At 41.5% G+C, this 12,136-nt stretch overlaps 1 protein-coding gene across 3 annotated transcripts in view; it reads right to left on the reverse strand.

Moving 5' to 3' along the window:
- LOC111965385 (mitogen-activated protein kinase 9) overlaps positions 1–12,136 on the reverse strand; it is a 29,051-nt gene that overhangs the window by 7,918 nt on the left and 8,997 nt on the right. For 2 of the 3 annotated variants that reach the window (XM_023989559.2, XM_023989556.2), the window contains exons 2-6: positions 10,823–10,992; positions 10,396–10,525; positions 10,127–10,185; positions 9,747–9,885; positions 7,893–8,058 (exon numbers count right to left, since the gene is read on the reverse strand). In XM_023989559.2, coding sequence (XP_023845327.1) covers positions 7,893–8,058; positions 9,747–9,885; positions 10,127–10,185; positions 10,396–10,525; positions 10,823–10,938 — 610 coding nt within the window. In that variant the 5' untranslated portion in view covers positions 10,939–10,992. Of the gene's footprint in view, positions 1–1,356; positions 1,429–7,892; positions 8,059–9,746; positions 9,886–10,126; positions 10,186–10,395; positions 10,526–10,822; positions 10,993–12,136 lie in introns of all 3 variants that reach the window. The other variant, XM_023989558.2, reaches the window with a different exon arrangement.

Below are 12,136 nucleotides of genomic sequence, written 5' to 3' on the forward strand. Positions count from 1 at the left end.
GATCAAAATGGATACTGATTCCAGCTCATTGCAAAGTGGTGTGTGACGCGCTGATGAACCCTGACTTCCGTTGCCGATGCATTTAAATAGTGAATGTGAAGCGCGCTTCAATTACCAGTTGAGGACAAAAAATAGCTATTTTTAAATCGTGGCCACAAAACTATTTTTAACACGTGACTGCTTTTAGAATTTTTAGCAATAATTGGGCTTATAAAAGTGCTGTCCGACAGATTTTCCGCTCAAAGCCCATGTATCTATAACGAATATACAAACGTGCCAATTCAATTATKCAAATTAACCCATAGACCGATAAGCATGACTGGTCAAATGTATTTACATCAACATAGGCAGTGGCGTAAAGTACTTAAGTAGTACTTTAAAGTATTTTTTAGTTAAGTCGTTACAAGAAAAAAAACGTAACTATTTATATTTTTGACAACTTTTACTTCACTACATTATTTTCTTTAGTAATGTACTTTTTACTCCACACATTTTMMYYRGCACCCAAAAGTACTGATTACATTATGAACACAGGAAAATGGTGCAATTTACACATCAAGAGAACATCCCTGGCCATCCCTACTGCATCTTATCTGACATAYTCACTAAACACAAATGCTTCGTTTGTAAATTATGTCTGAGTGTTGGAGTGTGACCCTGGCTATCCGTAAATKAATGTTTGGTTTGCTTAATATAAGGAATGTAAAATGATTTATACTTAAGTATATTTTAGCAATAACATTTACTTTTGATACTTAAGTATATTTAAAACCAAATACTTTTACTTAAGTAATTTTCTATTAAGGCATCTTTACTTTTACTCAAGTATGACAATTGTGTACTTTTTCCACCACTGCGAATAAGCCAAAAAAAAGCATTCTTTCGCAATTTGATTTTTTTCTCCCAGACAATAGCCTGGCGCCAATTGTGATTACTATTATTGTTATTATTTTTATTTTTATAAATAAAAAAAGGCCAAAAGCCGGATATTTCTGGCTAACGCAAACCCTTCTGTGTACRAGTGTGTGTGTGTAGCTGGTACAATAGGATGTGATCAGGGCGTGGATAGTATTTGCTTTAGACTGTGTGCCTTTAACAAATGTTCTTAAACCYCTCCCCTTTCCTGTATTTCAGCCCTGATGACGACTTAAGAGGTATTTTCCTTTGATAAAAGGTCAATTGGAAACTTCTAATGCACTGGAAAAATGTGCCTTAACTTCCTACACAGGAAGTAGGTTTGACTACTATACATCGATAAAAAACATAAATGGAATACCATTCACTATGTAACACTGCTACATACAAATTCTCATAGAGTGATGTGTCATAAGTGGAAYGAACACGCACAAAGGATACAGTCTTTTCCAGGGAAGAGGATTTTGTGTGCAATCATCTCAGCCATGATGCAGCCAACAGACCACAGGTCAACTGCAGAGCAGCACAGAACCATCAGCATTCAACAACCATCATCAATATAAACATGATCAAGCTGTATGATCAGAACGGCATGATCAGTCACTGTTCGTTCTCTAACCTTKATCAGCCACCACAATAGTTTAGTAGAATCACTAACTATGATCAATGAAAAGATTCATCCAACCCTTCAAGGTCCTTAGACACACCAAACATGACCAACAGCACTCCATTTTAAAACCAACCCACTGTGATGGACATTTTTTATGTTTGTTCTTTTTTAATATCCAATTTCTGTGTTCATGCAAGTGACTGATTGAACAAATCCTCACTATCAGTATCTGCAATTTGGCAGTACGCCCAGAACCTTGTTTTACAACAAGGTCAGCTTAGAGAGAAGAAGCCTTGTGATATATTGGTCTGTCACATGTCATGACCCAGTATTGGTCGTCACATGAATGAAGCAAACATTAATTATGAATAAGCTAAATCATGCAAATATAACTTGTCAGTATATACGGGAACTAAATGGGACTGCCCAGTTAACGCACCAAGTACACATGTCGATTAGGAGCTCTAAATCGCTGATAATAAACAATTATTAATTTAAAGATTGACTTAGTGTCTCTGTGTAAGAATTTCCAGTGGGGGTCTGCGAGGAAAACCGGTGGCTCATTTCATGAAGCCTGAGGGTAAATTCCCATTTGACCAAAAGATGAGACTCGCCCAGACCCTTACTGTGAGCTACCCAGGAGACATCAGCGAACAAATGAGGGACGGCAACTGATTTCAGTAAGTCCATTTAAATTAACCGGAATAAAAATATGAAAAATAAAAATCAAGGTGAGTAACGCATAAAAARGKTACCCATAGTCTTATAGAGAGAAGGATATTCACTAGTTTTATGAGAAGACTRGMGTGAGGGCAGAACGGTACCATGGAAAGCCCCGCTGACAGCTGTCTGTAGGCATTTATAAGAAAATTCTACGTGGTCTGCAGCCATTACAAATAACATGGTGTTTTTGAATACGTGGTGTTATTAAATATGTACAGAAGTAACATATGGTGCAAAGAAAGTAAAAAGAGAATCGTTGAAGATGTACAAGAGTAAATTCGCAATTGATTTTCTTCACATGCCTGCCTGTAAAAAGGGAAAAAATATGTTGGAAATGGTTGACAGTTAACCTCAATCCGTTTGGATTTTCCCCACATCAAGTGATGTGTATTGCTGTTGTCTTCTCATTGTTTTCGTCTTGCGTCAATAACACATATCACATATCACCAGATTGGGTCTGTTGGATGGTTGGGATTTCTCCCTTAGGATTAACAGCCCTGTGCTGCCATCCAGGTTAGAAGGTAACAGATCATTTTATTACAATGGTTAAGATGGATTTTCATTGTGTTCCATGGTGTTACTCGCCCCCCTAGTGGAGCTTTCTGGTACTTAGACTGTACGCAAACAGGAAGTAGAGAATTCGTTCTGCACGCATAGAAGCAGCTAAAAACAACACTACGGTGCAGGTCTTTCAGTGTAGTTATTTCTTGTCACGCTTCAGCCTCGGAAAATATTTTTATAGTTTGTAAGTTCGATTCAAGCATTTAGCTAGTGATAAGCTTGTTATTGATAGAGCTGCTTACCTATCAATGTTGATTGGTTGCATTTACTCACACAAATTGCCTTGCATGTATGCCGTCAGCTGTATTACTTTGCTCATGCAAACTATTTGTAAAATACACAACACTGTAGTTTTGTTACTGTTTCTAGTGTAAAATGCTTTGTTATTCTACAGAGATGGTTGTACATTATTAGGGTAATGAAAGGAGTTAGCTAATTACCATGAGTAACAATTAGCTAGATGGTTTGGCGTCATGCCAGACGCATGGTACCTTGGCACGTGCTTCGTATTTTCATGCAACTTGAAAGGTATAATGTACAGCTACAATATGTCGATTGGAATACTAAAGTATATTCTTTTCTGTATTTTGCAGTTTCACAACAAACATTTTCAATATATTAATTCAAGAAAAGTCACGCCTTGGGAGTTTTATTGAAGATTTAGTTGTTAGCCATCTGTCTGATTTTGCATGGGAAAGCAATTCAAGGGCAGAATAAGCCCTCTAACTCCCTGACCTGTAACTCTGCAGTGAGTGTTCGCCAAGATGATAGGGGAGTATAAGCCAATTTAAAAACATAACTCAACAACAACAAAAAACGCAAAAAAAGAAAACGTCCTCTCACCATCAACTGCGTTAATTTTCAGCAAACTTAACATGTGTAAATATTTGTATGAACATAACATTCAAGAACTGAGACAAACTGAACAAGTTTCACTGATAATGTGACTAAGAAATGGAATAGTGTCCTGACAAAGGGAGGATCAAAATCAAAAGTAACAGTCAGTATCTGGTGTGGCACCAGCTGCATTAAGTGCATCTCTCCTCATGGACTGCACCAGATTTGCCAGTTCTTGCTGTGAGATGTTACCGCCACTATTCACCAGGCATGCAAGTTCCGAGATTTCTGGGGGGAATGGCCTTAGCCTCACCTCCGATCCAACAGGTCCAGAAACGTGCTCAATGGGATTGAGATCCGGGCTTTGCTGGCCATGGCAGAACACGACATTCCTGTCTTGCAGGAAATCAGCCATACTGCTCGTTCTGTGCGTGGTGGATTGTCATGCTGGAGGGTCATGTCGGGATGAGCCTGCAGGAAGGGTAACAGAGGGAGGAGGTCTTCCTGTAACGCACAGCATTGAGATAGCAGGTAATGGCAAAAGCTCATGTCCGACGATTCTGTGACACACCGCCAGAACCATGAAGACCTCCACTCCAAATCGATCCCCGTCCAAGTACAGGCATTGGTGTAACGCTCATCCGTCGACGATTAAAACGCGAATCAACCATCACCTTGGTGAGACAAAGCAACTAGTCAGTGAAGAGCCTTTTTTGCCAGTCCTGTCTGGTCCAGCGACGGTGGGTTTGTGCCCATAGACGACGTTGTTGCGGTGATGTCTGGTGAGGACTGCTTACAACAGGCCTACAAGCCTCAGTCCAGCCTGCTCAGCCTATTGCGGACGTATGAGCACTGATGTAGGGATTGAGCTTTCCTGGTGTAACTCAGGCAGTTGTTGCCATCCTGTACTGTCCCGCAGGTGTGATGTCAGATGTACCATCTGTGCAGCCGTTACACGTGTTCTGCATGCTGCGAGACGATCAGCTGTCCGCCCTGTAGGAATGTCTTAGGCGTCTCATAGTACAGACATTGCATTTCTTGCATGGCCAATCTGCAGTCCTCAATGCCTCCTTGCAGCATGCCTAAGGATGTTCATGTAGCAATGTCTTAGGCGTCAATAGTACAGACATTGCAATTCTTGCCATGGCCACATCTGCAGTTAACTGTCTTGCAGCATGCCTAAGGCATGTTCACGCAGATGAGCAAGGACCCTGGGAATCTTTCTTTGTGTTTTTCAGAGTCAGTAGAAAGGTCTCTTTAGTGTCCTAAGTTTTCATAACTGTGACCTTAATTGCCTACCGTCTAAGCTGTTAGTGTCTTAACGACCGTTCCACAGGTGCATGTTCATTAATTATGGTTCATTGAACAAGCATGGGAAACAGTGTTTAAACCCTTTACAATTAAGATCTGTAAAGTTATTTGGATTTTTACGAATTATCTTTGAAAGACAGGGTCGTTTCTTTTTTTGCTGATATATATAAAAAATTATAGTTTCAACTGTTGTTATTCTCTAACATTTGTTTTAGAAATCTGTATTAAGAATATTGGTAGCAGTAATAGTTTGTCATACAATAAATAATTTGTCTGGATTTCCTGAAATCAGAAATGCCCTAAACTAAAAACTGTTGTYCTGGTCTCTCCTCTATGGCAAAAGTGACCACAGATGGTGTCTAGATGCATGGAAGGGATAATTTGACCAAGAACAGTGTGAACCCCCCCCCCCACCAACCAGCTGAAGCAATGGCGGTCAGGAAGGTCCTTCACCACTTCTACCGTGAGACCGGAGTCCGAGCCAGCATGTACACAGCATCCAGTCGAAGCTATCAACTGCCTTTTCTCTCAGGAGTGAGACATGGGTCCACGTGGAGTGAGCATGGAGAAAGATCCCATCCAAAYTTGCTGGTGTACTTGTAGGAAWATAGACAAGACATAATGGACCGTAGCGGCKCAGGTGAGAGACATTATCAAGGGCCATCCACTTTTAACATGTGCCAATTGGGAGGACAAACTGAAACGCATGAAGAAACACCAGAAGGATGAGTGTCGGAAGGGAGGTAAACTGTGCCCGTAATTGATTTAGGCTTATCCAAAATTAGTTATTTGAAGTATCAGGTTGATTGTGGAGGTCTGCACACTGAGAAATGTATAGTAATTTTGACTAAGAATGAATTGAGATACCAAATATGTCATTACCACAAGGGATGAGAATAGTTAATACTCGAAATATAAGAAGAATATACTGTATGTCAATGTACATTCTGCCAGTATCGGTGTGTGCTAAATTGAGGGTCTTAAATTAAAGGGATAGTGCTTCAAGTTGATTCCAAGGACTGCCATTTGAAATTTGGGTTGGACAATTAATCAATAGTTATAATTATGGTTTGGAAAGTCGAGGCTTCTAGAGACAGAGCTATACACCKAAAATGTGAGGAGAGCCACTAGATTGGGGCAAGGTTAGCCCAAGCTGCAATCTCATGCTTATCAAGGTTGGTGTGAAACTGTTATAACATGTTCTCTCTCTTCCCTGTGAAAGTCAATATGCATGTACCCTAGACCAAATAGATCTCTAGAGACGTAGAGAAAAATTGGCAATGCCTAAAGAATTGTGTAAATTGGCTCTGCAAACAGAGAGGCTCTTGACAGTTCAAGGGGGCACTTGTGCAATCATTTGTATTTATTATGGATCCCCATTAGCTGCTGTTAATTTTGCTGGACTCCAGGAAGAGTAAGGCAGTTTATACAATTTAAAAAACATTACAATACATTCACAACACACTGTGTGCCCTCAGGCCCCTACTCCACCACTACCGTACTAAATCCATGTGCATGTATAGTGCGTCCGTGTGTATATCGGCGATGAATGTTGTACTTTTGTCCCAGATCACTCTTCTAATATGACTGATCTCRCCGAACACATTGCCACTRTTGCTAAGAATAATTCCCCACAMCCRGAGSGGACGYCTGCAACTTGGTTGGAWTCCCTGTTTGGAAGTTGGGGATCCCAAATTGCCAAAATGTGCTGCAGCAAGTTCTCTTTTCTTAGTTTGTCTAAATTGGGGTTATTGAACATGCTGTGTATGTTTGATAAATGMATTGCCGTTAATAGAAGTATAACCTTTATTATGATGATAGTATTACCATACTAATTAGATTGTATAATACAGAACGAAGGGCTTGAAGTGTCTGGTTTTATGTGTCGACTTCCCTTACTTTAAAATTCAAAAGGCACTCGCACATCTGAGCAATCTTATTTGCAGGTGCATTGCAACAGTTGAATAAGATGAATGAAGAAGGAAACCGCACACTGCTCTKGATAGTATCACTGATMTTTAATAAGCTTTACGTATCGCCTCACGGCCTTCAGAGCTTTCCCTTAATTTAAGAGAAATATGATAGAGMAGAAAACTAAATGCAATGATTATCATCACACAGGTGATAAGATGAATGTGATGGACATTTTTACATTTGTTCTTTTCTAATAACCAATTTCTGTGTGTTCTGTTTGTGCTTTTCTCTAAACCAATTTCTGTGTTCATGCAAGTGACTGATTGAACGAATCCTCACTATCAGCATATGCAATTTGGCAGTACACCCAGAACCTTGTTTAGAGAAAGGGATATCTCAGTTTCAAGGTCTCAGCTTAGAGAGAAGAAGCCTTGTGATGTTTTGGTCTGTCACATGCATGGCCCAGTATCGGTCGTCACTTGAATGAAGCAAACATTAATTATGAATAAGCTAAATYATGCAAATATAACTTGTCAGTATATAAAGGGAACTAACGGGACTGCCAAGTTAGAGCTCCTAATCGACATGTGTACTTGATGCATTAACTTGGTTGGAACCTCTCCAAGCACACTGATTATAAACCATTATTAATTTAAGATTGAATTCAAGTGGGCCCGTGTAAGAATTTCCACGACWCTCCTTTCAAATTCTTATGCAATTTGTTATTGCAGGTTGTAACCAGGCACTGAGGAATTCCAATCACTCTAACACATCAGTACCTTTTGGAATGGGACAACTCTGTTCAGTGGTACACAATACACACAGAACCTAGGACTTGTTAGTGGGTTAGTCAGATTAGTAGCATGCAGACACAAAAATATACTGTATATTAGGCTGTGTCCTAATTGACACCATTTCCCAAGTTCAATACTTTTAACCAAAAACAGAGTGTCAAGGGTAGTGCATTACATGGGAATTAGGGTGTGGTTTGAGACACAACCATAGCCTTGTTCCAACTTACCATTCTCCTTGTACTTCATGCCCAGGATGACCTCTGGGGCCCTGTAGTACCTAGTCACCACATAAGGGGTCATCATGAAGTTGGTGCAGGCCGTTCTGGCCAATCCAAAGTCCAGGATCTTCAGAGTACAGTCTGACTTGACCACTATGTTACTGGGCTTCAGATCCTATCGGGAGAGAGGGATAGAGCATACAGCGCATTCGGAAAGTATCAAATGGTCATATACACATGGTTAGCAGATGTTAACGCGAGTGTAGCGGAATGCGACACTCGCATTCAGACCCCTTGACTTATTCCACATCGTTACGTTACAGCCCTATTCTAAAATTGATTCAATTGCCCCCCCTCAATCTACACACAATACCCCATAATGACAAAGTAAAAACAAGTTTGACATTTTTTGCAAATGTATTCAAAATAAAATACTGAAATATCACATTTACTTAAGTATTCAGAACMTTTACTCAGTACTTTGGTGAAGCACCATTGGCAGCGATTACACCCTCAAGTCTTCTTGGGTATGACGCTACAAGCTTGGCACACCTGTATTTGGGGAGTTCCTCTTCATTCTTCACTGCAGATCCTCTCAAGCTCTGTCGCGTTGGAGAACATAGCTGCACAGCTATTTTCAGGTCTTTCCAGAGATGTTCGATCGGGTTCAAGTCCAGGCTATGGCAGGRCCACTCAAGGACATTCAGAGACTTGTCCCGAAGCCACTCTTGCATTCTCTTGGCTGTGTGCTTAGGGTCATTGTCCTGTTGGAAGGTGAACCCTTGCCCCAGTCTGAGTTCCTGAGCAGGTTTTCATCAAGGATCTCTGTACTTTGCTCCGTACACCTTTTCCTCAATCCTGACTAGTCTCCCAGTCACTGCYGCTGAAAAACCATCCCCACAGCACGATGCTGTCCCGACCATGCTTCACCGTAGGGATGGTGCCAGGTTTCCTCCAGACATGACRCTTGGCATTCAGGCCAAAGAGTTCAATCTTGTTTCTCATGGTCTGAGAACTCCAAGCGAGCTGTCATGTGCCTTTTACTGAAGAGTGGCTTCCGTCTGGCCACTAACATAAAGGCCTGATTGGTGGAGTGCTGCAGAGATGGTTGTCCTTCTGGAAGGTTCTTCCATCTCCACAGAGGAACTCTGGAGCTCTGTCAGAGTGACCATCAGGTTCTTGGTTACCTCCCTAACCAAGGACCTTCTCCCCCGATTGCTCAGTTTGGCACGCTCTAGGAAGAGTCTTGGTGGTTCCAAATTTCATCCATTTAAGAATGGAGGATTTTGTGCTTTTGGGGACCTTCAATGCTGCAGAAATGTTTTGGTACCCTTCCCCAGATCTGTGCCTCGGAGCTGTACGGACAACTCCTTCGACCTCATGGCTTGGTTTTTGCTGACATGAACTGTCAACTGTAGAACCTTATATAGACAGGTGTGTGCCTTTCCAAATCATGTCCAATCAATTGAATTTACCACAAGTGGACTAAAATCAAGTTGCAGAAACATCTCAAGGATGATCAATGGAAACAGGATACACCGGAGATCAATTGAGTCTCATAGCAAAGGGTCTGAAAATGTAAATAAGGTATTTCGTTTTTTCTATTTGTTATAAATTATCAAAAAAATTTTTTTTTCGCTTTGTCATTATGGGGTATTGTGTTTAGTTTGCTGAGAAAATAAAGATATATTTAATCAATTTTAGAAATAGGCTGTAACGTAACAAAATGTGGAAAAAGTCAAGGTGTCTGAATACTATCTGAAGGCACTGTAATATAGTCAAAGTGTGTATGCTCGTGTGTGTGCACACGTGCTGCATTCATGCAGGTGTGTGAGCGTGCGCACGTGTGCGTGCGCTCCTCACCCTGTGGATGATGCCAGCGGAGTGCAGGTGTCTGATGCCACAGAGGATCTGGTAGAGCAGGTAGGACATCCTCTCATGGTCCAGGTCCATGTGGATCACCTGGCACAGACTGGCATCCATTAGCTCCATCACTAGGTAGCTGGCACAGAGACCGGGAGAGGGGGGAAGGAGAAGAGGACATAAGAACAAGCAGAGATAGACGTTCTCGCCAATCAGCAAACCTATGGGTATTACTGTATCAAACTGGATTTGAGTTGAAGACTAGGGCTCTGTTTCAATGTCCACACTCGTATAGTACATGTAGAATTACGTCACGCATTGCAATGTAGCGCAGAACTACTCAACAATAAAAGAAACATCACAGGTACAAGAAGACTCACAGGTCCTGAAACTCCTCCAGTGACTTCTGAGGCGTGAACACATTGATCAACCTGATAATCTGAGGACAGACAAACACCACTCATCAGCTGAATAGATTATTAATAGAATATAGGTTATAAACAGGTAATATCAAGGTATTACTTTAYTGTATCTATTAGGTCATTCTTTTTGCATCATACGGCATGTGTCAGTTTAAAATAGACAATCAGCTCAGTAGGCAGGGCAGAGGGCATTCAAACAGTAGCTTGTTAACAATCGGGTTCCATACGTTTTTGTGGTTGACACATTTGAGCAGCACCAGTTCCCTGTAGGCCCGCTTGGCATGAGTCTGGTTCTGGAATGGCCGACACAGCTTCTTTACTGCCACGGGAAAACCTAAAACTGAGTCTAGAGCAGAGCTGGAGAGAAAGAGAAGGGTGAAAAAGGAAGAAAGAGTGGTGGGGGTAAAGGGAGGATGGAGAGAAAAATGTGCCATGACTCATGATAGAGCAAGGCTAAGAGACACTCATGGAACCTTTCATTCTTGTAGAATAGAGAACAGTAGCTAGCCTAGTTCTAGGACTACCCAACCTATGGCCAAATCCCAAATGGAATGCACTTGTGGAGATGGAGGATTTGACTGGCATAAACAATTAAGTGAAACTCACTGAACCTATTAGAGGGCATATTTCTTGTCTACATAATGGTCGTCTTACCAGACAATGCCCTGTGCCCCGGAGCCGATGGCCCTGAGCTCCTGGTAGCGCTTCAGAACAGTGAAGGTGGAGTCACCCACCTGCACACTGTAGAACTGGCCCTCACCCACACTCATACTGCTGCCGCCTCAGTCAGGGGCCTCTGTGCTGCCTCAGGGTCCGGAACCAGTCTAGGAGACACAGAGATCGATATAGTAAGACTTGTTTTAATATAATTCATAATGTATGTCTCAAGTGAAGTTTGCAAAGCATCCTTCCAGCCATCCAAGTCCTGTTAATCTAAGCAGTGTGTGTGTGTGTGTGTGTGTGTGTGTGTTTAAATGCAGTAGAGGACAGAAGCAGTGAGAGGCTAGCTGACAGATTGGGAGAGCCTAGGGCCTTTGTCTAAACACTGCTGTGCCTGCTCTAACCCAGTTACACAACATCACTCCCTTGCAACCTCTGGCAAAACAAATGCAGCGTGACACATACATTTTTGGGGCGATCTGACCAAATTCACATAGAAATTAGTCATTCGCATGGCGCACATGCTTTCAATTTCTATGCTTCGTTCTTGCGTCTTTTCCTTTTGAACACCGGTATCAAGCAGCTGAAAACACAATATTTTTGGTTATGGGAAATATATTTCACAATGGTTTAGATGGTACAATGATTCTCTATATTATACGTGTTTTGTCAAACTGAAATTAGCCCATTAGAATTTTAGCAACCAGGAAATGGCGGATCAATTTCTGCATAGTGCATCTTAAAAAAAAAAAAAAAAAAGCATGTATACACAAACTGACAAAACGGTTAGTCCATGCTGATGGAGATCCATGTCTGCCTGTTAGTGTGGTGTGTGTTTCAGGACCTCAGAGATAATGTGTGGGCAAAAAAAAAAAAAAAAAAAAGCATGTATACACAAACTGACAAAACGGTTAGTCCATGCTGATGGAGATCCATGTCTGCCTGTTAGTGTGGTGTGTGTTTCAGGACCTCAGAGATAATGTGTGGGCATGCTATAGCTGATGCTTCTGGCAGGAAGAAAGAAGAATGTTATTATTGGCTGTGTATGTGGGGGAGGCGTGTTTGTGTCTGATTGCAGATGCCCACACTGTTGTAGCAGTGTGTGGGTACCATGACAAATCGCCACAGGGGAATTGGACTAGGCTACATTACAGGCTTTCAGTCAGGCAAATTTCCAAAAGAAAGAAGGCAAGGTACAGGGGAGATCATATCCCTTTTTTATTAAAAATAAATAAAAACTCAGTGACAGCACTCACAGACAATGACACTAAACAGAGGTAGACATGGAAGACATGCACTCATGTTATG

The sequence above is a fragment of the Salvelinus sp. IW2-2015 genome, linkage group LG6.1 (genome assembly GCF_002910315.2).
Source record: "Salvelinus sp. IW2-2015 linkage group LG6.1, ASM291031v2, whole genome shotgun sequence".
In the NCBI taxonomy this organism is placed as follows: Eukaryota; Metazoa; Chordata; class Actinopteri; order Salmoniformes; family Salmonidae; genus Salvelinus; species Salvelinus sp. IW2-2015.